The 25,960-nt window shown below is 41.4% G+C and overlaps 1 protein-coding gene across 1 annotated transcript in view; it reads right to left on the reverse strand.

Moving 5' to 3' along the window:
- LOC129697971 (WD repeat-containing protein 49-like) overlaps positions 1-24,507 on the reverse strand; it is a 37,365-nt gene extending 12,858 nt beyond the window's left edge. The window contains exons 1-13 of the mRNA XM_055636793.1: positions 24,241-24,507; positions 22,919-23,036; positions 22,744-22,813; positions 18,470-18,710; positions 15,249-15,354; positions 13,398-13,549; positions 12,741-12,837; positions 8,398-8,504; positions 3,227-3,306; positions 3,090-3,147; positions 2,948-2,993; positions 2,748-2,804; positions 279-441 (exon numbers count right to left, since the gene is read on the reverse strand). Of these exons, the coding sequence (XP_055492768.1) occupies positions 279-441; positions 2,748-2,804; positions 2,948-2,993; positions 3,090-3,147; positions 3,227-3,306; positions 8,398-8,504; positions 12,741-12,837; positions 13,398-13,549; positions 15,249-15,354; positions 18,470-18,710; positions 22,744-22,813; positions 22,919-23,036; positions 24,241-24,305 (1,360 nt within the window). The 5' untranslated portion in view covers positions 24,306-24,507. The remainder of the gene's footprint in view (positions 1-278; positions 442-2,747; positions 2,805-2,947; positions 2,994-3,089; positions 3,148-3,226; positions 3,307-8,397; positions 8,505-12,740; positions 12,838-13,397; positions 13,550-15,248; positions 15,355-18,469; positions 18,711-22,743; positions 22,814-22,918; positions 23,037-24,240) is intronic.
- Positions 24,508-25,960: the final 1,453 nt, after the last annotated feature.

Consider the following 25,960-nt stretch of genomic DNA (forward strand, 5'->3'; position numbering starts at 1 on the left):
AAAGGTACACAAAAAAGCTGGAGAAACTCAGCGGGTGCAGCAGCATCTATGGAGCGAAGGAAAAAGGCAACGTTTCGGGCCGAAACGTTGCCTTTTTCCTTCGCTCCATAGATGCTGCTGCACCCGCTGAGTTTCTTCAGCTTTTTTGTGTATCTTTTCAAGGAATTTTGCCTGGATCCCCAAATGGTTCATTCCTCTTTCATTTATTCAACAAAAGCTGCCAACGAGAAACTGAAACACATTCTCCAAATCATCTCAAAGTAATTCAAATACTACACCTGACAATTCCTGAAAGTTTGTGTTGGTTGGAGAAAGGAGGCGAGAGAAAATGAAACTAGAAACGAAATTCCAGACAATAACTTCACCACCATAACTTGAGGTGGCCAACAGATTGGCAGCACACAGAACTACAGACAAAATGTCATCCTTGTGGCCATTTTCCTGTAATCATTCAAATAGGTGAACAAGAAATTAAAATCATTGAAACTACTCATACAGATTGAGAAAAACACTATTACATTATGGCTTAATGGTTCAATATGGTAAAATCTTACCTTTGACTACTTCCACCAACTATTGCTAGTACTACTGCTTCTACTACCACCGGCACTATGATTAGTAATATCTTTGCAAAGAGCTCACCAATTAGTATCAGAACAAAACCAACGCACTCATTATCCATGTGAATTTGTAAAGAATGCTTGCATTTCTCAAAATAAACAGCCATGCTCTAACAGTGCCTAGATGAAAAAATTCCCCCCTTATTCTACAAATTGGTCCACCTTTCTGTATAACATCTATTTAATTCTACGGCCCATAGTTTTATCTCCTTGTTTCAAAATATGTACTACTACACTTTGTTTTGAATCAGTTTACTTAAACCTAATTTCATTATTTCCTTGAAGAGGCATTACAATCCAGTCCAATCTGGTGAGGGCGGCCCGACTCGGGGCTGAGATGGTGCTCCGGTGTCAGCGGCACGACTCGGGGCTGAGACGGTGTTCTGGTGGCGGCGACCTGAATCCGGGGCTCGGCCGCAGGCCAGTGGACGACATCGTCGGGAGCTCGCAGGTCACAGGCTGGTGCCTGTTTTCCGGAGCTCCCGTGACAACAGTTGCGTCCGCTGTACTGGAGGGCGGCAGCTTCGACCACCCCGGGCCACGGAGCTTGAACCAGCCCGTTCGCGGAGCTCGGTTGAGCCGCGGGACTGACTACCATCGCCCGGTGGGGCATCGCCTCAGCGCAGAGGGAGAACGAGGAAGGAAGAGACAGTGACTTTAATACTTTGCCTCCATCACAGTGAGGAGGTGCCGGGTGAACTCACTGTGGTGGATGTTAATTTGTGTTTATTGTGTGTTTTGTTGTTTAAAACTAGAATTTCAAATTCTGAGAATTGTTCATTTTATACAAAGTTACAAGACATAAAGATTACTTAAGTACTTAAGGGGAGAAGACAGGAGAATGGGGTTGAGAGGGAGAAGTAGACCAGACATGATTACAAAATAAAATGTATTAATTAAATTTGTTGTCAGACCCTTAACAGCTTAAGCAGTTCATAGGGTGATGATCCACCGTGGATGCCAAAAGCAAGAAACAATATGCATACTGGTACCATTTTATTTCCAGAAGCACTGGTTATAGTTTACATTCAGTGATTTTTAATTTGGCTGCAGTTTGATTTGCCAATTATTTTAGGAAATGTTGCATAAATGTTGGATTCTTTGTGAATTATGCATCATAATAATTGGCTACATTTTCTCTCACTTTCTGGGCAATTCTTATTCATTGGTCCTGGTGAAGATAGTAACAAATAATTACAAACTTCAGAATTTTATATAGAACTAGACCAAGTGGAGACCCGTTGGGTCTGCTCCCCCAATGGTGTGATCCCCCAACCCAATATTCCACCATGCACCCGTCTCCTCCAACGGAACTGAACCCGTTCCCAAATGTAAGATTCCAGCACTCCCCTGCCTCCCTCAGCAGTGGATTGAAAACAAATTCCAATTGCACCTCCCCTGCCTGCTGCAGCAGTTCCAATTGCAATACCAATTGGCCCTCCCCCTCCTGTTGAAGCACTTGGTGTGATATCCCATTGAGGTGAAAAGTTCAGAGTGTTCCTGTCTTGCAACTTTGTATTGAAGTGTGTTGGAAGCTGATAGGAAGGAGCAGCCATCAACGAATCAAAAGGCAGAAAGGCAGCCGGACGGACAGACGGCAGGCGGCAGCCACAGAGTTTTATACTTTGCGGGGTCGAAGAGATCCTGGAGCGGGGCCTAACACCATTGCCCCGCGCGGCTGGAACGGCCGCGGGACTTTGCGAGCGCACACCGGGGGTTCCAACACCAAGACCCGGTGTGCGACCTCGCACCACCCGGCGTGGCTTCAATGGCCGCGGGACAATCGCCATCGCCAGCCGGGGGCTATGACTTTGACTCTGACATCGGGGGGGGAGAGTGCAGTGGAGAGATAAGTTTTTTTTGGCCTCCATCACAGTTATGTGATGGATGTTTATGTTAAATGTAATTATGTTGTGTCTGGGGTCTATTTGTGTGTATTGTATGGCTGCAGAAACGGCATTTCGTTTGGACCTCCAGAGGTCCAAATGACAATTAAATTGACTCTCACTCTCACTGACTCTCACTCACTTTATATAAAGATAGATAGATAGATAGATAGATAGATAGATAGATAGATAGATAGATAGATAGATAGATAGATAGATAGATAATGTAACCAGTTCTTACAGTCTCCTTTTCCCAGTGGAGTAATGGGTACTGAGTATCGCAATTATCTTGAATATCCTAGAAAAGAAAGCATGAATTGGGTCAGAACAGAAACATTTCAAACAATTATGTATACAACTTATACCGACGCAGTCAGACTCGGTTTTAAGAAAAAGTTTAATTGAATATAAATATGAGCTATAATTCTAACTTGTACATACCGGGAAAACATTGATTCTTTTGTCCCAACCAACAGATATGATATATCTATGATAAACAGCAAGAAAGATGTGGAAATATATGGGTTATGTTCAGAAAGCATTTCGTATTGTTTGACAAATAAATTATATAGCGTGCACTTACCCATTTTTAAATATTTCAGTGTAAATGCAGTCAGTAACTTCTTCAGTCCTATTCCCAACTGAAAGATCAAATGATCAAATTAGTTGATAGTTTCTGATGTGCAAAATTAGAAATCTAGCACTAATTGTCAATGTTACCTTGTTTCAAAGTCTGTATACATTGGCCATTCTGATAGTTCCACTTCTTCACGCTTCCATCTCTGCTACCTGTTATCAGCCTAGAAGGAGAGAATGCTGTGAATCTTAAAATATGCAACAGGCAATTGGAACACATCAATCAATGGAATAGTGTAATGATCCAATTAATGACCTTTTATACAATGTTCACAAATATTTAATGAATGAAAGATGTAGTCCACAGAACACTGTTGTTGTTTTACTATGTGACCCACTTGTCATTAAGCAAGGCACTTACAGTGAATGCCACATTTAATGGATTCATTAAAAGTGGGTGAGGTACCTAAACATATCCCACCTAAATTTCCTTTTTTAAAGTTTCCTTCTGATTAGATAATGCACGTAACATTCTACAGTATATAAAATATTTTTTTTAAATATCACCCCCTTTAATATTAACATTTTGGAAAAATCCAACAATCCCCACAATTAAAATGTGGATTACGGAAATGTCGGAGACCTTACACTTGAAAAAAATTTAGACTTGCCTTAATTGACAAATCAGAATTATTTGCTAGAATATGGTCTCCATTTATTGATTTTCTAAAAGGGTAAACTGGTTCAACACGGAAGCTGGACTGAAACTTGAATCCAGGACTGGTTGAATAATGTTATAATCTACGGACCTAGCTCCAAAATTGTGTTTAAGAGGGAACTGCAGATGCTGTAGTATCGAAGGTTACACAGAAAAGCTGGAGAAACTCAGCGGGTGCAGCAGCATCTATGGAGCGAAGGAAATAGGCAACATTTCGGGCCGAAACCCTTCTTCAGACTGATCGGGGGGTGGGGGTGGGTGGGGACAAGAAAGGGAAAAGAAAGGGAAAAGGAGGAGTAGCCAGAAGGCTGGAGGGTGGGAGGAGACAGCAGGGGAGCTGAGGAAGGGGAGGAGACAGCAAGGACTAACAGAATTGGGAGAATTCGATGTTCATGCCCCGGGGGTGTAGACTCCCCAAATGGAATATGAGGTGCTGTTCCTCCAATTTCCGGTGCTGCTCGCTGTGGCCATGGAGGAGACCCAGGACAGAGAGGTCGGAGGCGGAGTGGGAGGGGGAGTTGAAGTGCTGAGCCACCGGGAGGTCAGCTTGGTTATTGCGGACCGAGCGGAGGTGTTCGGCGAAACGATCGCCCAACCTCCGCTTGGTCTCACCGATATAGATCTGCTGGCATCTAGAGCAGCGGACGCAATAGATGAGGTTGGAAGAGATGCAGGTAAACCTCTGTCGCACCTGGAACGACTGCTTGGGTCCTTGAACGGAGTCGAGGGGGGAGGTAAAGGGACAAGTGTTGCACCTCCTGCGGTTGCAAGGGAAGGTGCCCGGGGAGGGGGTGGACCGAGAGGGAAGGGAAGAATTGACAAGGGTTATATTGGTAATCTCCTTTGTTTTTTCCCCTCCCCTCTCTATTAGTTTATAGTTTCCCCTTTTTTTTCTTATTTCTTTTCTCTCTATTGTTCTATCTTTCAAATTTTTTTAAATAAAAAATAGAAGCTTTGTATATATGTAATTGGTAGGCAAATCGTGTCTTGGCTATTATATGTATAGAAACATAGAAACATAGAAATTAGGTGCAGGAGTAGGCCATTCGGCCCTTCGAGCCTGCACCGCCATTCAATATGATCATGGCTGATCATCCAACTCAGTATCCCGTACCTGCCTTCTCTCCATACCCCCTGATCCCCTTAGCCACAAGGGCCACATCTAACTCCCTCTTAAATATAGCCAATGAACTGGCCTCAACTACCCTCTGTGGCAGAGAGTTCCAGAGATTCACCACTCTCTGTGTGAAAAAAAAGTTCTTCTCATCTCGGTTTTAAAGGATTTCCCCTTTATCCTTAAGCTGTGACCCCTTTGTCCTGGACTTCCCTAACATCGGGAACAATCTTCCTGCATCTAGCCTGTCCAACCCCTTAAGAATTTTGTAAGTTTCTATAAGATCCCCTCTCAATCTTCTAAATTCTAGAGAGTATAAACCAAGTCTATCCAGTCTTTCTTCATAAGACAGTCCTGACATCCCAGGAATCAGTCTGGTGAACCGTCTCTGCACTCCCTCTATGGCAATAATGTCCTTCCTCAGATTTGGAGACCAAAACTGTACGCAATACTCCAGGTGTGGTCTCACCAAGACCCTGTACAACTGCAGTAGAACCTCTCTGCTCCTATATGCTTCTAATAAAAATATTTTAAAATATATATATATATATCACCCTTTACACATCCACAAGTACAGCTTCATTCCTAAACATCCATCTTACCAGCAACCTAAACCTTCACATTGATGTAGTGATCAAGAAAGCACAGCTTTCTTAGGTATCTGAACAAATTCAGCATATCCACTAGGATGTTTCCAAATGTCTATAAAGTGTTATGTACTATATAAACTATTCTGTACTGTATAAAGTATTCTGACGGGATGCATAATCAATGATGGCAACTGCCCTGCTAATGACTGCCTGAACCTGCAGTGAATGGTGAACACAGCCCAACCTGTCACAGGCTTTTCACTCCTTTCCATCCAGTCCATCTTCACGGTGCATTGCCACAGGAAAACTGGAAGCCCAGCATCAAGGATGCTTGCAACCCTGGCCATTCTCTTTTCTCTCTTCCACTTCTGAGAGGAGATACAAGCCGTTGATAGTTTGATGTTCAGACTTAAGAACAGCATCTTCCTCACTGCTATTAGACTCCCGAACCAATCATCTTTCTCACAGCTCCTTTCCAGAGGGGCTCACATGTACTCTTACTCTGAACTCTATATCACTTGGTTATTCCATTATTGTACTTTAATATATGTTGCAGTACTTCAGATTGCATTACAATCTTGCAGCATTCTGTTATAGACAATAGACAATAGACGACAGGTGCAGGAGTAGGCCATTCAGCCCTTCGAGCCAGCACCGCCATTCAATGTGATCATGGCTGATCATCCCCGTTCCTGCCTTCTCCCCATATCCCCTGGCTCCGCTATTTTTAAGAGCCCTATCTAGCTCTCCCTTGAAAGCATCCAGAGAACCTGCCTCCACCGCCCTCTGAGTCAGAGAATTCCACAGACTCACCACTCTCTGTGAGAAAAAGTGTTTCCTCGTCTCCGTTCTAAATGGCTTACTCCTTATTCTTAAACTGTGCCGGCCCCTGGTTCTGGACTCCCCCAACATTGGGAACATTTTTCCTGCCTCTAGTGTGTCCAAGCCCTTAACAATCTTGTTTTGTGCTCTTCATTATTACATTTATTATTGTTCATTAGTGTATGTAATTTGTTTATTCTGTACGTTTCATGTGAACAAGGAATCTCATTGCACCCTGCTGTACACGGTAACAAACTAAACTCATGTTTTCTTGAGCAATTCCACTATCATGAATTCCATCTGATTAGAATTTCAACGTCATGTCATTAAAACGAGCTTAGACAACATTAAAAATATAGTTCACAATGAATGTCCTTACTGGATTGGAAATTCTAATATGTGTTGGATAAAAAGGGGGACAGAAGATACAGTGAGATCAAAGTGCAACCAATTTGTATGTAGAAATCACTGAAACATGACAATGCTCTTTTCTAGAATATGAGAGTCAGTAAAAGCACAACTGAAAAATGGGAAAACATTTGATCTCAATGGTTTTATTATTAATGCATATCAGATTTTAAATTCTCTAACACAACATGAGTTTTACCAGCAAAATACAAATTAATGTCCATCCCTAAATGCTCTTGATAAGTTGATATCCTCCCTGCTTGAACCACTCCAGTCCTTATGGTGAAGTTACTCTCATGTTATTGTTAGGGATGGAGTCGCAGAATTTTGACCCAGTAATGATTAAAAATTGAAGATATGTTTACATGGAGAATGATACGTGATTGGAGCTTTCCACCCTGTTGCAACTCTTATTTCTCTATGTCGCAGAGTTCTAATGTTGAGCAGATCTGCAGGACCCACCTTGGCAAAGTACTACAGCATATTTAAAAGACGGAGGTAGTCAAAAATCGAAGGTACACAAAAATGCTGGAGAAACTCAGCGGGTGCAGCAGCATCTATGGAGCGTAGGAAATAGGCAACGTTTCGGGCCGGTTTCGGCCCGAAACGTTGCCTATTTCCTACGCTCCATAGATGCTGCTGCACCTGCTGAGTTTCTCCAGCATTGTTGTGTACCTTCGATTTTCCAGCATCTGCAGTTCTTTCTTAAATATTTAAAAGATGGTATTGATTGCAGCCATATGCAACATCAGTGGGGGAAAAAAATTAATCTCCAGGATGAGCGTCTGTAGCTCTGGGTGTGTTTCTTGCATTTTGTTGATGGGACACATAGCAAACAGAGAGTATTCAATTATTGGCTACATAACTGGCGAACAATAAACTGTTTGGGTAGTTACAAACCAAATTGCTAATCACAGAATACAAATCTTCATTTCATTCTTGTAGCTACTATAATGTGCCTGACCCAGTTCGGTTTCTGGTCAATGGTGACCCTCCAAAGATGTCGGTGATAATATATACAGGAAAGGTAATGCTGTTGAATACCAAAGGAAGTGGTTGCATGCCTGTTTGAGATGGTCACTAGTGGCATTTGGAATAGGAAGCCAACAATCATGAAGGGTGAAGGAAAGGGAACTCTTGATGGCAATTCGAAGCAGTGGGATGATTAATAATCAAATGACATAGAATGGTAAATCGGAGGGGAGGAAAACAAACAAAATGAAAGATGAGGAAGATCAATAAGTAGAAGGAAAATAAGCAATCTGGAGGATGTATCAACCATTGGGAAGAGTCAAACTCAAAAGGCAAGGGTGAAGGTGGCTTTAGTAAGGAGGATCTAGACAACAATTAACAGGAGCGAGGCTTGCTACTTGGAAGGATGTGTTGTCAAAGACAAGGCTGGGTAAATCTCTCTCCCATGACATCACAAAGAACCCATGGTCCACAGAGTGTATGGTGGAATAGATCACTACTGAGCTTCCGAATATGCAGGAAATGCAAAAACATCGATATCTTATGTTGCCAATTCTGCTGCGAGATATATCTGGAGATCTATCCCTGAAGATTTCTTCATATGACAACCTCTTACCCACTCCATAATCAGTATTAGCTCAAACATATTGGCAAACCCACTATAGAAGCATTTAAATCTGTCAAGGTGTACCTTCTTTCACTGATGTCAAAAGTCATGCATGTGATTGCAGCATCTCCATGAGCTGTGGTGAATTCGAGTACAGGGGAGCCAGTATCCAGATCCCACACTTTCACAACCTCAGTGAACAAGTAAAGGAAGGTTAAAATCATAAGAACCTTGTTATACTTTATAATCTACGAACTTATCTCCAATGACATATTGTGGCCAAGGGGATCAGAGGGTATGGAGAGAAGGCAGGTACGGGATACTGAGTTGGATGATCAGCCATGATCATATTGAATGGCGGTGCAGGCTCGAAGGGCTGAATGGCCTACTCCTGCACCTAATTTCTATGTTTCTATAAGTAATTTCATTCCACCTTTTCTCTTTTTTGATATTTGTAATTCTTTTTTCTCTCTTTCTCTCTCTTTCTATCTATATATAAAAAAACACTAGAAGCAGAATTAATCGACAATTGAAAATTTTAATAATGTATGATTAATGTATATGAAACGTTTTTACTATGATATGTAACTATACTTTATAATATGTTTGCTTCTAATAAAAATATTTAAAAAAAAAAAAGAACCTTGGAAATCCTTCAACTCTTAATATCGATGTATGTTTTATTATAGAGCGAAAGTCATTAATGTATAGATCTGATCTTAATATATTATCCTGCTTTTGCTTTGTCATCGGTTTATTGGCTTAGAGAAGTGATTACAATTTAAAATGGTAAAAATTGAAATTTCAAGATCTGCTTACAATTACGTGGCAGATTTATTGAACTAGCTTATAAGTGTAATAATACTGAATTTCCAAAACCAGTAAACTTAATGTCAATGGATTAACTATAAACTAAGACAGTAAATGAGAAAACAACAGCTGAGGATTTATATCGGCATAAATACAAGACAATGGAGGCACACATTTCAGACACGTACAGAAGAAAACAAATAAAGGATCAGGATATTAAAACACCCCAATAAAACTACATCAGAGAGAAGATGGTCAAAGTGATGACAAGACCTCGAAAAGGATTTGAAACGGAGGGCAAAGTTTTCATAACTTCTTCAAATAACAAGGCATGAGGAACAAAGATGAATATTCTAATAAAATAGACATTTTCAGATGGCATTTATTTCCAAATATGATATGAAACTACAGAACGACTGGCAATCCCAATGGTGAAATCACAGGATGCTGGCAAACTATTAAAGATTGGAAGCAAGCTAGTCTGGTACCCAAGCACCAACATTAACAAATGGTGACAAGCAACCACTGATAAATGAGTCCTGTGTCAATTCTACATAATAAACTAAATTGATGTATTGTAAGAAACTTGATATTAAGTTAATTAACACTTTTAACATGGATTCCAAAATAAAAAAATCCTATATGACCAAATTATTTTGAACAAGACCGACAAATACATAATGCCCAGACTTACAAAACATCAGGTGGCCAAGATTCAAGCTAAGCCCAAGGAATTTGTAGGAAACTAGCTGAAAAAATGGAAACAATGATTTCAATAGTGCAGCTGTAAGGGTCAATGATGGGCAATGGGAGAAAGCAAAGGCTGGAACAGTAGCTTTCAAATCACTACTGTTCCTAAATGATTGAAATTATTTGGATTCAGAAACACAATGTACATTGGTCAAACAGGAAGAGAAAGTAGAGACAGCTTAGAAATGACAGATGTGGATAAATAGCAGAATTATGATGGACAGAAATAAATGCAGATGTGTAAAATACTGCACATAGCGAGAAAAAAAACGCTATCAATTACTCCAAGAATGATGGTGAAATTGTCAAAGATAAAGTTGAAAATGACTTGGGAATCTCCGTTGATTCCCCACCTAGAGAATCAATGAGAACAAAATCACATGTTTTGCAATAATATATTTTAATTTATTAACAGTGGACATAGCCAGTTGTTTAAGCATTTCCCCATTGGATGAAATGGGATTGTACAGGATACATCACGTGATGCCCGTTACAGCCACAATGCAGTGCAAAGCTCAGTGCCTTACAGACCAAAGATCCTATAGCGAGCAAGATAGTCCGATCGACGAAAAAGACGTAGTACGGTCATGGGCAGATTCACGGGTAATTTTCGGCCCCATTTCCGTAACCGGCTTCCGTCTCCGCACCAAAGGTCCCGTAGGATACTAGTGCGGAGACGGAAGCCGGTTACGGAAACATCCTTGTAAAAATAAAAGTTAATTGGTAAAAATCTTCTCCTAATTTTCAGAATTGTAATTTATTAACACAAACTGTTCCCCCGCAATGTTGATTACACTGCGAGTCGGGTCGGGTCGGGTCCGGTCCGGTCCGGTTACGGAAATGGATGAAAATAAGGCCCACGTTCCGTTCCTTTGCGTACTACACGTCAGCCCATTGCATTTAGCAGATGTGGTCTATCTTTCTCCGCTATAGGATCTTTGTTACAGACCAGATTAGTGTCAATCAAAGATCATAGCTCTATGATGTTTGGTGGCCATTGTGTTAATGAAATTGGGCTGCCACTGATGCAGTTTCAGCAAATCTGTTTCGATCCTGATGCAGGGTACTGTATGTTAGAGTTCTTCCTGCGCCCGTATGGGTTTCTTCTGAATGCTATGGGGTTTTTCCACATCCCAAAGATATGCTGGAAGGTTGATTGGCTACTGTAAACGTACATGGGTGTCAGGAAGATCAAGGGGAGTTGCTGGGCATGTGGGGGAGAGTAGTTTATAGAGAATTGGGTGGATGGGTGGAGGATTTGTCCAACACCAACTGAAAATTGCAGACCCATAGAAAATGGAAGTAAAATAGTCAAATATAAAAAAGCATTATACTTTAAGTACTTGGATACGCAATGGATCAGAAGGAAAACATAGAAGTATAAATTAAACAATGTCAGCATCAATATATATTGGATAAACACAGATTTTCCGGCACCTTCGGTTCCAGAGCCTTTCTGGATTATCCATTTTTCTAGGCATCCAGAGCTCACATGACAATGAAATGACAACACAGCCCTGGCCCTCATTAGACACCCCTCCCGTGTCTCTAATGCACCATGAAATTCCAGAAACGGTAACAAATATATACATTGTAAACAGAATGTCCTTTATAGTGAGGATTTACTGTAAACGGACCAGAGTGATGTCTGTTATTGTCGTTGACTGCAGATGATGGTTAATAGGCAAAAGGACACAAGTGCTGGAGTAATTCAGCAAGTCAGGATCTTTGGAAAACATTGATAGGTGCCATTGGGACCCTTCCTCAGACTGGTCCATAACAAGAGGATTTCAGTATAGGAGTAAAGAGGTTCTTCTGCAGTTGTATAGGGCTCTGGTGAGACCACATCTGGAGTATTGTGTACAGTTTTGGTCTCCTAATTTGAGGAAGGACATCCTTGTGATTGAGGCAGTGCAGCGTATGTTCACGAGATTGATCCCTGGGATGGCGGGACTGTCATATGAGGAAAGATTGAAAAGACTAGGCTTGTATTCACTGGAGTTTAGAAGGATGAGGGGGAATCTTATAGAAACATATAAAATTATAAAAGGACTGGACAAGCTAGATGCCGGGAAAATGTTCCCAATGTTGGGCGAGTCCAGAACCAGGGGGCCACAGTCTTAGAATAAAGGGGAGGTCATTTAAGACAGAGGTGAGAAAAAACTTTTTCACCCGGAGAGTTGTGAATTTGTGGAATTCCCTGCCACAGAGGGCAGTGGAGGCCAAGTCACTGGATGGTTTTGAGCGAGAGTTAGATGGAGCTCTAGGGGCTAGTGGAGTCAAGGGATATGGGGAGAAGGCAGGCACGGGTTATTGATAGGGGATGATCAGCCATGATCACAATGAATGGCGGTGCAGGCTCGAAGGGCCGAATGGCCTCCTCCTGCACCTATTTTCTATGATTCAGTTGGCCGAGTTACTCCAGCACTTGGTGCCGTTTCATTTTAAAACTATGCACCGACTCAACTGGTCTGCACCAGCGAACCCTTCATCACCGGTTCACATGCCTGTTGTTGTGGCTCATGTTGTAGAGCCCCATAGGATGCGCTGTGTTCAGGCCGCAGCTACTGACAGCACGTGCTCTGGGGAGAAGCAGATGGCCGTGCTCAAGCGGGATGCGGACAGAGCCGCTGCTGACAGCAAGAAACAGCAGGAGGTGAGCGGTGCTCGCTGGTGCACCTTGTGACCTGGGAGTGGAGTCAGAAAACAGCCAGGGAGACGTGAGTGCCGGGGTTGGGTTGGCAGGTCATTCCATTCACATTCAGTTTATAATGCCATCAGTTGCCTGAAAATCAGTGTTCAACCTGTCGTTGATCACAGGAACCGCTGGATCAACACATTCTCATTAAAATGGTTTGCCTACTTACAGATTCTTCACAGCAAGTGACTATTTGTCTCAGTAACTTATTGTAAAGACAGCATAGAACCGGTTCATTGTGTGATACACCTTTATTCTGTTCCTCACTGCAGATAAAATACAATTAAATCCATTAATCTACATTACCCATACAAATCTTCCTTGAAACATAATCCATTTGATTTTTAGCAAAATTAATTAAGGACTATATCCAAAATTCAGTAGGGCAGATCATATAAATATTATTCTATTAAGACATCAAATTTACTACACTTTTATATAGAAGGTACAGGAGCCTGAAGACTGCAACGTCCAGGTTCAGAAACAACTTCTTCCCCACAGACATCAGGCTATTGAACTCAACTCAAACAAAACTCTGAACATTAATAGCCCATTATCAGTTTATTTGCACTTTATCTGTTTTATTTATTCATGTGTGTATATATTTATACAATGGTATATGGACACACTGATCTGTTCTGTATTCATGCCTTCTATATTCTGTTGTGCTGAAGCAAAGCACGAATTTCATTGTCCTATCTGGGACACATGACAATAAACTCTCCTGAATCTTGAATCTCTTGGAGAAATCTATTTCAATTTCTTATGTCCATTTCATATATGGCTAGTACTGATGCCCTTAATAATTCCAATGTACACTGCTTACCTGCTTTGGAGTCGGAGCAGTGCAAGTGCATCAGTTGCAAGATAGAGTGCCTTCAGTTCTTGAGAATAATAACAAGCAGCCAGATCCCCACTGATTTTGCTCGCAATAGGTTTCACAGTAACGAGACATATTTGATCTTCAATATCCCATACCTTAAATACCAACATCAAATTCAATGAGTTCTAAAGAAGCATTCAGTGAGATGATTAATAGAATTGATCAATGCACAGGGGAACAATTAAGGTATTACAAAAACAGGAAATACGGGAAGAACTCAGCATATCAGGCAATAGTTGGAAGAGAAAGAGAACTGATCATTTATTTTCCTTGTTGCAATGCAAATGATATTACTGTGCCTTATGATTCAACCCACAAATTATGGAGAAAAGTTCCAAGATGTAATAAGAAAGATTGTTAAGGGCTTGGACACGCTAGAGGCAGGAAACATGTTCCCGATGTTGGGGGAGTCCAGAACCAGGGGCCACAGTTTAAGAATAACGAGTAAGCCATTTAGAACGGAGAAGAGGAAACACTTTTTCTCACAGAGAGTGGTGAGTCTGTGGAATTCTCTGCCTCAGAGGATGGTGGAGGCAGGTTCTCTGGATGCTTTCAAGAGAGAGCCAGATAGGGCTCTTAGAAATAGCGGTATCAGGGGATATGGGGAGAAGACAGGAACGGGGTACTGATTGGGGATGATCAGCCATGATCACATTGAATGGCGGTGCTGGCTCGAAGGGCCAAATGGCCTACTCCTGCACCTATTGTCTATTGTCTATATTGTAAAAGGGAAAAAGATTTCACTTTACAATGGACCATAACTGATCTGCATAGCTATTGCTTCAGTGAATGTATCATTCAAAAGTATAATTTCTTTGACTTTCCTGTAGTTGCCAATTAATTTCATGTCTAACCAAAAAATGTTGGTTTCCAGTTCGCTAATTGATGCTGTCTGATATGAAGAATAAACGTTTTAAATAAAACATCCTGAAACTATTCCCAAGTATTATATTTGGCAATTTAAATTTGGCACTTAAAATAATCTCTTTAAAGCACCATGAAATAGCCAAAATGTTCAAGGGATTTTTAAAATCTGGTTACATTGACCGATGTAATTTATCCTACTGAAAGTTTAATGTGTTTTATCTTGACTTTGAAATAATGATCAAATAATCAGAGAGTTGGGACTGCTCTTTCTATTCCACATCATCAGAAATTATAGAAATGGGTTATTGGGCTGTACAATATTTGGACATTTTTTAAGACATCAGCTCATGATGATAAATCTGTCTTTAATCTGGGATATAAAATGATTGATGGGTGAAGTAATTTCACTTTTTTTAATTAAGTAACATAACCGAGACATAATTCAGTCATAATTCCACAGTATCTTAAAAAAATTTATAGTAACATCTCAATTTCAGTAGACGACTGCAGATGCTAAATTTCAAAAGGTGTTTTGCTCCCACACAGAAAAACGATTTGAATTTTATAATACTTATCTAAACACAATCTCCCAGAAAACCAATCCCATTTGTCCATTTCACTTTCTATTTCCATGTAGCTCTGTAATTTGTTCTCTCTGACATGTGATCACAAGCTCTCCTTTGATGCTTTCTTGCCGTTAGCCCAAGCTAACGGGTAATTTACTGTGCACAATCAATCCACCCAAAATATTATGCCATTAATATGTGGCGTCATTTTAAAAATTGTACAGAAGTGTTCACCTTCTTCATCCTCTTGGTGACAAACATGGTTCTTGTTTACTTCCCATATTTGAGGATAGTTTCAGAATGGGCTAAATAAAGTTATAGATTATTTGTACTAAAGATAAAAAAGAGTCACTTTTCAAACCTTAATTATCTTGTCCAATGCAATTGAAAATAGTCTATGAGTTCCTTCATCAATATTGAGAAAGATAACGGGTGAAATGTGTCCTTGTAGCATACCAATTGGTCGTCTATGATAAAAGGTCAAGATATCAACCCGAGGCAAGACTAATCCCACATGCACCTCAATATCTATCACATTCCTTATAATGTTTTGTTATAAAGCTTCATAGAGGTTCCTTTGGTTGAGACACATGACACCAGGTTCAAGAGAAGCCAACTAGATGAACATCGCCTCCACATCCATCTTGTTAAGATCCTTAAGAGTTTCAATTAGATCATATCTCAATCTTTCACACTCAAGAGAATTCAAGACGAATCTGCTTAACCTCTCCTCATAAAATAATCGTCATTCCAGGAATTTATCTGAATCTTCATAGGATTCTCAGTCAAAGCAAGAATGCCCTAGGGAGACCATTATTTCATCTGTGTCTTACCATGGCTCTACATATTTATAGCAATATGTCTCTACCCCTATACTTAAATCATCTTTCAACATATCATTTGACTTCCTAATTGCTTGCTAAATTTGTGGATTAACTGAGTGTTTAATGTCCAGGATCACCCCAGATTTCACACTGCCACCCAACTTGATAACACCCCAGGGACTTACATACATTTCATATAATAACCTCATCCAAATCCATGATAAAATATGTGAACAGCTCTGATCCCCATGGCACCAAATACACCCCCCCTTCACAAGTAAAAAATAACCTGTTTTTCTGTCCAATTCTGCAGCATACCACTCAAATAACTGTGCTCAAATTTATTTAATAATCTCCAAAGTAGCCCCATATACAAAGACCTCTTGAAAGACTAAATACGCCAGATTTATTGGTTCCAATTTTTTTATTCTGCTAGTCACAACCGCAGAATGCTCTAACAAATGAGTTTAACATTATTTCCCTTTCATATATTCATGTCAATTTTGTCCAATGCTATTAGTATTCTCTAAAGACTAGTATTCTCTAAAGACTCTAAAGACTCTAAAGGCTAGGCGGCGCGACTCTGGTCAGCAGCGGCCTCTGCAGTCTGTCCGCGTTTTTATTATTTTTTGTCTGTGTTTTTATGTAGTTTTTGTTATTTTATGTTGGGGTGTGTGTGTGTGGGGGGGGGGGGGGGTGGGGGTGGGGGTGGGGTGGGAGGGGGGGGGAAACTTTTGAAACTCTCCCTGCACTGGAGACCCGACCTTTTCACGTCGGGTCTCAGCTGTCGTTGGGGCCGCAACGAGGAGCGGCCTCCAACAGGAAGAAGCCGGGGACTCAGGTGCCGACTAACCTCACCGTCGCGGAGCTGGCCGAGACCGGAGCGGGTGGAGCGGTGGAGGAGCGTTGCCGCTGCCGCTGCTGCTGCTGCTGCTGAGTCGGAGGCTGCTGCTGCGGGTCTGCGGACGGCGGCACTGGGAGCCCGCGGGTCCCTGGAGGTAGACCGCTTTTCGGGGCTCCTGCAACGGCGACTTCTCCCGCCCGAGTTGCGGGGTTGAAGAGCTCCTGGAGCAGGGCTTAGCACCACTGCCCCGCGCGGCTTGGAATGCGGGACTTTGCGAGCGCACACCGGGGGCTCCAACATCAAGACCCGGTGTGCGACCTCGCACCACCCGGCGTGGCTTCAATGGCCGCGGGACAATCGCCATCGCCAGCCGGGGGCTTTGACTTTGACTCTGACATCGGGGGGGGAGAGAGTGCAGTGGAGAGATAAGTTTATTTGGCCTTCCATCACAGCTATGTGATGGATGTTTATGTAAAATGTAATTATGTTGTGTCTGGGGTCTATTTGTGTGTAATGTATGGCTGCAGAAACGGCATTTCATTTGGACCTCCAGGGGTCCAAATGACAATTAAATTGACTCTTGACTTGACTCTTGACTAAAGCCCTATCACCAATTCATTAACCCCAGATTACAGCATTTTCTCTGTAACTTTTATTTTCTTAAATATCAGATTCCCTTTCGCTATCTTCTAATCCGAGAAACACTCAGAATCTTTGAAATTTATGGCGATGACAAACACATAATTTACTTTAAGTAATAAAAATGAAACAAATAGTCTTTATGAAGCATATAAGATTGTTAAGGGCTTGGACACGCTAGAGGCAGGAAACATGTTCCCGATGTTGGGGGAGTCCAGAACCAGGGGCCACAGTTTAAGCATAAGGAGTAAGCCATTTAGAACGGAGACGAGGAAACACTTTTTCTCACAGAGAGTGGTGAGTCTGTGGAATTCTCTGCTTCAGAGGGCGGTGGAGGCAGGTTCTCTGGATGCTTTCTTCTTTCTTGGTTTCTTGGTCCTCCAAAATATTCCAAATGGAATTTAAACTGGAGGTGGTGAAGGGAGGGCTTAAGCCAGAAAGGGTTATTGGGAAGAAAGAGCTACTTTAAATTTAGTTGCATCTGGTTTTGGTAACTAAGAGAGAGCTGGATAGGGCTCTTAAAAATAGGGGAGTCAGGGGATATGAGGAGAAGGCAGGAACAGGGTACTGAATGGGGATGATCAGCCATGATCACATTGAATGGCGGTGCAGGCTCGAAGGGCCAAATGGCCTACTCCTGCACCTATTGTCTATAGAAACATAGAAACATAGAAATTAGGTGCAGGAGTAGGCCATTCGGCCCTTCGAGCCTGCACCGCCATTCAATATGATCATGGCTGATCATCCAACTCAGTATCCCGTACCTGCCTTCTCTCCATACCCTCTGATCCCCTTAGCCACAAGGGCCACATCTAACTCCCTCTTAAATATAGCCAATGAACTGGCCTCAACTACCCTCTGTGGCAGAGAGTTCCAGAGATTCACCACTCTCTGTGTGAAAAAAGTTCTCCTCATCTCGGTTTTAAAGGATTTCCCCCTTATCCTTAAGCTGTGACCCCTTATCCTGGACTTCCCCAACATCGGGAACAATCTTCCTGCATCTAGCCTGTCCAACCCCTTAAGAATTTTGTAAGTTTCTATAAGATCCCCTCTCAATCTCCTAAATTCTATAAATGTGTCTATCCTTCCATAAATGTGTAGTTCATGGGCCCTACTTTAGATGATCGAATATGCAGCATTTATAGTGAATCATCTGCCTGAAACATATTGCAACATATATATATATATTTCAACTTGATGACAGTTGTGAGGTATATAAAATCACATGGAAATATACAGGGCCAATGATATTGCATGTCTCTACCATTTCCTTACCGGGGGAGATGAGGGTTCCAGAGTCGAACAATTTTGTCTAGTCCACCAGTAGCAACCAAATTATTTTCTTTGCAAAAATCAAAGGTTTTTGCTCCTTTTGAAATAATAAATACCGTCTCATCGCAGCTCAATCTCTTCTGCTGCACGGCCACTGTTGGCTGAGGTGGGCCATTCCTATTATGAAAGGCATCTTGAATTTCATTCATCTTCTGCTGAAAGTTCTTTGTGCTCCTCACACATCCTAGAGATGTTCATTATAAAGCACAACGTTAAAAAAGCACTTAGCTTGTAAATCCTTGTACTTGTAGTAGTCACTGCTGTTGAATATGTTTATCATATTTTTTGTTAAATCTTGGGATATGGGGGTTAAAAGATCATTGATGAAAGGCTGTCTCTGTGCTTTATTTCAGCTTCCAATCAGATTTACAGCAGTTCTGTTTTTAATCTCAATATATCTGGCACTTTAGAATTTTGCTTTTGAATCCAAGTAACAATAATTGTGGAATATAATTTACACGTATAGAAACATAGAAAATAGGTGCAGGAGGAGGCCATTTGGCCCTTCGACCCAGCACCACCATTCATTGTGATCATGGCTGATCGTCCCCCATCAATAACCCGTGCCTGCCTTCTCCCCATATCCCTTGACTCCACTAGGCCCTAGAGCTCTATCTAACTCTCTCTTAAATCCATCCAGTGACTTGGCCTCCACTGCCCTCTGTGGCAGGGAATTCCACAAATTCACAACTCTCTGGGTGGAAAAGCTTTTTCTCACCTCAGTCTTAAATGACCTTCCCTTTATTCTATGACTGTGGCCCCTGGTTCTGGACTCGCCCCACGTTGGGAACATTTTTCCTGCATCTAGCTTGTCCAGTCCTTCAATAATTTTAAGGTACACAAAAATGCTGGAGAAACTCAGCGGGTGCAGCAGCGTCTATGGAGCGAAGGAAGTAGAAGAAAAAAATTATAATTTTATATCTTTCTATAAGATATCCCCTCATCCTAAAACGCCAGTGAATACAAGCCTAGTCTTTTCAATCTTTCCTCATATGACAGTCCCGCCATCCCAGGGATCAATCTCGTGAACCTAAGCTGCACTGCCTCAATCACAAGGATGTCCTTCCTCAAATTAGGAGACCAAAACTGTACACAATACTCCAGATGTGGTCTCAAAACCTTCGTGTAATTTTTCAAAAACCTATCAGCTTGCACATGTACATAGAGCTAAATGGTGTCAAGCTCAACATCACCTCAGGAATTCTCCATACTCTCACTAGTTATGTTGCCCGATCAACATCTGAAACCAAGTCAAACTACCTGCAAACATGGCACTGCACTGGCCTTGATACAAGCTGCTAATTCCAGAAGCCATGTCCTCAGAACTCGCATTGACCAGCTGGCAGGTGTATTCACACACAACTTTAACTGAGGTCACACCTGCTTTAATAATACAATTAACATCCCTATGCCACAGAAAAGCAAGGCAGCGTGCCTTAATAATTATCATCCAGTGTCTCTGATATCAACCATTACTAAGTTAGATAAAAAAGCTGGAGAAACTCAGCGGGCGAGGCAGCATCTATGGAGCGAAGGAATAGGTGACGTTTCGGGTCGAGACCCTTCTTCAGACTGATGTAGGGGGTGGGAAGAGGAAAGGAAGATGCGGAGACGGTGGGCTGTGGGAGAGCTGGGAAGGGGAGGGGAAAGAGGGAGAAAGCAAGGACAACTTGAAATTGGAGAAGTCAATGTTCATACCATTAGGGGTGTAAAATACCCAAGCAAAATATGAGGTGCTGCTCCTCCAATTTGTGGTGGGCCTCACTCTGGCCATGGAGGAGGCCCAGGGCAGAAAGGTCGGATTCGGAATGAGAGGGGGAGTTGAAGTGCTGAGCCACCGGGAGATCAGGTTGGTTATTGTGAACTGTATGAACGTATAGCACAGGAACAGGCCCTATAGCCAACAATGTTTGTTCTCATCCACCTGTATGTGATCTATCTCTCTCTATTCCTTGTACTTTCATGTGCCTATCTAAAAGCCTCTTAAACACAACTTTATATCTGCCAACACCACCATCCCTGCAGCACATTAAGGCCCTCACCACTAAAAAACAATCTCCATTACATCCCCCGACCCCACCGACCCACCACTTATTGTTTATTGAAACTCTGCATGTAGCTGAAACCTTCTAATCTACAGTAGGCAGCATTTTGGTAAGCCTCCTCTGCATCCTCTCCAAAGCCTCCACATGCTTCCTGTAATGGGGTGACCAGAGCTGCATGCAATACTCCAAATGTGAACTAACCAAAGTCTTATGTAGTTGCAGTGTACATCATGTCTTCCTGCCTCTTAATCCCAATACCCCTAATAATGAAGGCAAGCAAACCATACGCCTTCTTTACCCGATCTACTTGTGCTGCCACCTTCAGTAAGCTGTGAACATGGATCTTGATCTCTTTGCACATCAATGCTGTATAAAGGTTTTGCCATTAACTGTATACGTTCAGCCTCACAAAGTGCAACACCTCACACCTGTTCGATTAAAGTCCATCCATTATTTCTCCGTCCATTTCTGCAGACAAACTATATCCCACTGCGTCTTCTGACAGCCTTTCTCACTGTCTGCAAATCCTTCAATGTAGGTGTTGTCAGCAAACTTAGTCAACAACCCATCCACATTTACATTCAAGTTATTTATATACAGCACAAACAACAGAGGTCCCAGTACAGATCCCCATGGAACTCCACAGGTCACAGGCTTCTGGCTAGAATATCTATCGCCCACCACAAGCCCCTGCCTTCTTTCAGCAAGCCAGTTCTGAATCCATACAACCAAGTCACCGCGAATCTCATGCTTCTTAATTTTCTGGATCGGTCTACCTTATCAAAATCCTTATTAAAATCCATGTAAACAATATCCACTGCCCTGCCCTCCCCTCATTAATCTCCTTCATCACCTCCCCAAAATAAATCTGTCAAGTTAGTGAGACACGATCTGCCTTGCACAAGGCCATGCTGGCTATCCGCAATTAACATAGTCTCTTCCAAATGGGATTAAATCCTATCTCGAAGAATTCTCTTTGATAGTTCCCCAACCACTCACATGAGGCTCACCGGCCTACAGTTCCCTGGATTCTCTCTACTTCCCTTCGTAAACAAAGAAAAACATTGGCCACTCTCCAATCCTCTGGGACCTCGCCTGTGGCTAGATCCTTGCCAAGGCCCCCACACTTGCCCATACTTTATCATTGCCATTTTTCTGACCCTGACTTAACAATAATATCCTTGAAATCCCTTTCTATCCCTTTGTCTTCTTCCGATATAACTATTCTAATGTTCTCATTCGCTTCCTATCTTTCACTTACCAAAAACTTTTTCCCATGCAATATTAGTTTGCCCATATTCTATATGTTGTTCACTCATCATCCGTGTTTTCTGATCCATACTGCTTCCAATTTTAACAAAATATAAAATTTAAAAATCATTGTTCTTGATTTTTAATTCATCCATGGTCTTGCCTCTCCCTTAATCGTAATCTTTAGACTTTAGAGATACAACACGGAAACAGGTCCTTCAGCCCACCGAGTCTGCATCAACCAGTGATCACACTCGTACACTAACACCATCCTACATATTAGGGACAATTTTACAACTTACTGAAGCCAATTAACCTACAAACCTGTGTGTCTTTGGTGTGTTGGAGGACACCAGAGCACCGTGAGAAAAACCAGACGGTCACACAGAGAAAGTAAAAATTCCATACAAACAGCACCCATAGTCAGGATCAAACCCAAGTCTCTGGCGCTGTAAGGCAGCAACTCTACCGTGCACCATAGTGCCACACACATAGTTCTCACACCTCTTAAAATCTTTGAGACCTCTTCAACCATAGTTTAATTTTCTTTTATATTATACTCTGGAATTCCTTAAGTGCACACCTCTATTTCAACCCCTTTAATAAGCTTCTTTTACCTGTTTCCTTGACCAAAGTTTGATTATCTTTCTGATGTCTCTTTCTGTGAATCAGTCAAACCTATTTTTAATACTAGGGAGCGAAGGAAATAGGTCTGAAGAAGGGTTTCAGCCAGAAACGTTGCCTATATCCTTCGCTCCATAGATGCTGCTGCACTCACTGAGTTTCTCCAGCTTTTTTGTGTACCTTCGATTTTCCAGCATCTGCAGTTCCTTCTTAAATACTATTTTTAATACTGTTATCTTTCAGATCCACTTAGAATTTTGACTGTGCTCAAAGCATTTAATCATTGGATGCAGTTACCTATAACTAATGCAGTTTCCTCTTCATTGCAACTTGATATAACTGCTTTAACAGAACGTATGTATTTAACCTGCAAAATAAATGTCAGGTATTAGATATTTTTCAAATTGATTTATAGTTTTAATTTGCAAGAAAGATCCTTAATTACAATACCAATCATCATCCAACGCTTCACCTCAGTCACCCAGTCATCGTGAACTTTCCAACATATATAGGTGATTTGCCTGCCATCTGTGAGTTGCTCAATAGTAACACTTGGAATTCCATCAACTGTTGGGCCCTTTGACCAATTCCTGTAAAGATTCAGATTCAATCTTTAGATTCAGATTCAGATTCAATCTTTATTGTCATTGTGTACAGTACAGAGACAACAAAATGCAGTTAGCATCTCACCCAGAAGAGCGAACATAGAATAATGGAACAGTAATATATATATATGTACATACAGTAGCAGTAGTGCAATTTTTTCTGGGGGAAGGTGGGGGGGGGGGGGGGGGGGGGGGGGGGGGGGGGGGGGGGGGGGGGAGGGGGGGACTGGCAATCACCAAGGTGCAGAGTTAAGTTGTGTAACAGCCGCAGGGAAGAAGTTGTTCCTGAACCTGCTGGTCCGGCAACGTACTTTTAAAGTACTTTGTGAATTAGTATTAATTATATCATTTGTTGAAGCAATAAACATGAGATATTCTTGCAAAAAAAAAGGGCATGTTGAAATATGTGTTTTTCCCGTTCATGATTTATTGCTAAAACAACAGCCTTAAGGCTTATTTTGACTCTTTAAACAGCCATTCATCACATTGTACATCTCTAGTTTTCTATGGCTAAAGGATTTTTGATTTGATACCTCTGTGTAAATATAATGATATCACTTCCCCTCATTCACTTTAATCACTTCATTTTAAATGAAACCAAGGAGTCTTGACAATACAAAGCCACCATTTAATACCTGATGTGATAAGACAAGAAATATAACATTTATGGAAATGGAACAAAAGTGCACAAAGTCATAATGCTTTAATATATGCGTCCTGTCCATAGTAAATCAAATAATTACGTTTATAAGAACAAGATAATTATTTTTTTTTATTAATTTCAGCTGAGGGACCAGCAAAACCAAGAGAAGTGGCATAAATAACTGCCTGCATCATTATCATATCTTAACAAATTCTATTGATCTTATGTCAGTTACAGCAGCATATTTGGAGAATTAATTTCTGGGTAATGAGTTACTCTGCTGTTAATATGTTCATTGTGCTTTTAATCTTTAGTGATGATTTGCCAACAACACTCCTGGCACATCCATTTCATGAAGTCTGTGGACCAATCTTGGAGAAGGTTCAAATCTCATTGGAGGCTTGATGCTTTGTGCCTGAATTTCTAACTCAGTAATTGCAAAGTGCCAGAAATTGATTGTTATATATTCATTGTGGATGATATATAAAGTTAGACATTACATTCTCACATACGGAATTACATATAAACTGTATTTGTTTCCCCTACCTCAGGCATTCCTTCATCATTGACACCAGGAAGATGTGGACACATCCCTGTGAAAAATAGAACATTGTTTTGATATATTTTCTGTTCTACCACCCAAAAACAATTAATCGATTCCCTAGGAGCTATTTTTCAAAAGCTTCCATAGCAACCAAAAGATTAATTTAACAAAATTAATTTTCTTAAACACTGAATAAAATCTTGATTTGGATCAAAAAAATGACAGGAGTCCCTATGCTCAGTTTAAGATAACTAGTTTTAAGAATATTTTTATGTTGTCTGCAGTTTCTATTAAAAAACAATTCTTCAAGTCAAACATGGGCAATAAAACCTGTTGGATGTGTCCCATTATATTTCCCTCGTCTGGTCAATTAATAGTCATCCATTGAGGGCAGCAAGGGCACAGGATATAATGTTGGTGGGGATTTCAATAGACTGTATTAAGTATGATTTTATAATACCACTACTGATTGAGCAAGCCAAGTCCTGAAGCAAGTTGAGTTGAGAGTGGCACGGTGGTGCAGCGGTAGAGTTGCTGCCTTACAGCGCTTTCAGTGTCGGAGACTCGGGTTCGATCCCGACTACGGGTGCTGTTTGTACGGAGTTTGCACGTTCTACCCGTGACCGCGTGGGTTTTCTCCGAGATCTTCGGTTTCCTCCCACCTTCCAAAGACGTACAGGTTTGTAGGTTAATTGGATTTGTAATATTGTAAAATTGTCCCTAGTGTGTGTAGGGTAGTGTTAATGTGCGACGATCGCTGGTCTGCGCGTACTCGGTGGGCCGAAGGGCCTGTTTCCGCACTGTATCTCTAAACTAAACTAAACTAAACTAAACATGGGAAAAATGAATGTGTCGTGTGTAGCCGCCAACAAGCTAGATTAAGAACAGGGCTCAAAAATTTTATGCAGTGCTGTGGGCCTTTAGCAGTAGTAAAAATATATCCCAATCATAATTTATAACTTTCTGGCTCATCATTTTTCCCATTTCATCAGCATCATTATATCACATGACCCACTCTTATTAAATGAAAATTAGAAGAGACCACAACAGGTTGTGCACAAGATAAATCTAAAACTGAATGTCAACCTGGCGAAACTCTAAAACAGGACTGCACACATACTAAACAGATCCAAGCAAAGGCTGGCAGTCCTGCCACGGCAAGTTATGAATAGGTGCAACCTTTTTCAACTAGAATCGGTGAGCAAATTATTATTTTTGGAGTGTTCCTGGTATAGCCGTTATAGCAGATGCCTTTCGCAGATGCCTGGCGGTGCAGGCTCGAAGGGCCAAATGGCCTACTCCTGCACCTATTTTCTATGTTAATGATGTGAAGAAATGGCTCATCTGTAGCGCTGAAAGTCTGTCAATCACTGCAACTCCAAGGTCCATGATAAAGAAAGCAAATATAAATGAAACTTGTCCTTCTAGAGACCTGAGATTTGCAGATAATGTACATATGTGGTGCATGTCAGTCACTAACACATTTTACATGAAGTTCGAAAGTGGCACTGCGCCATCATTTGCATATGTATATTGGATTGGATTGGATTCAATTTATTGTCATTGCACTTTTCAGTGCAACAAAATGGTTTAGCCTGCAGTCATAACATAGAATAAATAACACACACTCAACACAGTTTAAAGTCCCAAAGTCATTGTCTCTTCCCTCCTTGCTCTCCCTCTGCGCTGAGGCAATCCAAGCCTCCGATGTTGTGACCCCAC

This window comes from Leucoraja erinacea, chromosome 1, assembly GCF_028641065.1.
Source record: "Leucoraja erinacea ecotype New England chromosome 1, Leri_hhj_1, whole genome shotgun sequence".
In the NCBI taxonomy this organism is placed as follows: domain Eukaryota; kingdom Metazoa; phylum Chordata; class Chondrichthyes; order Rajiformes; family Rajidae; genus Leucoraja; species Leucoraja erinaceus.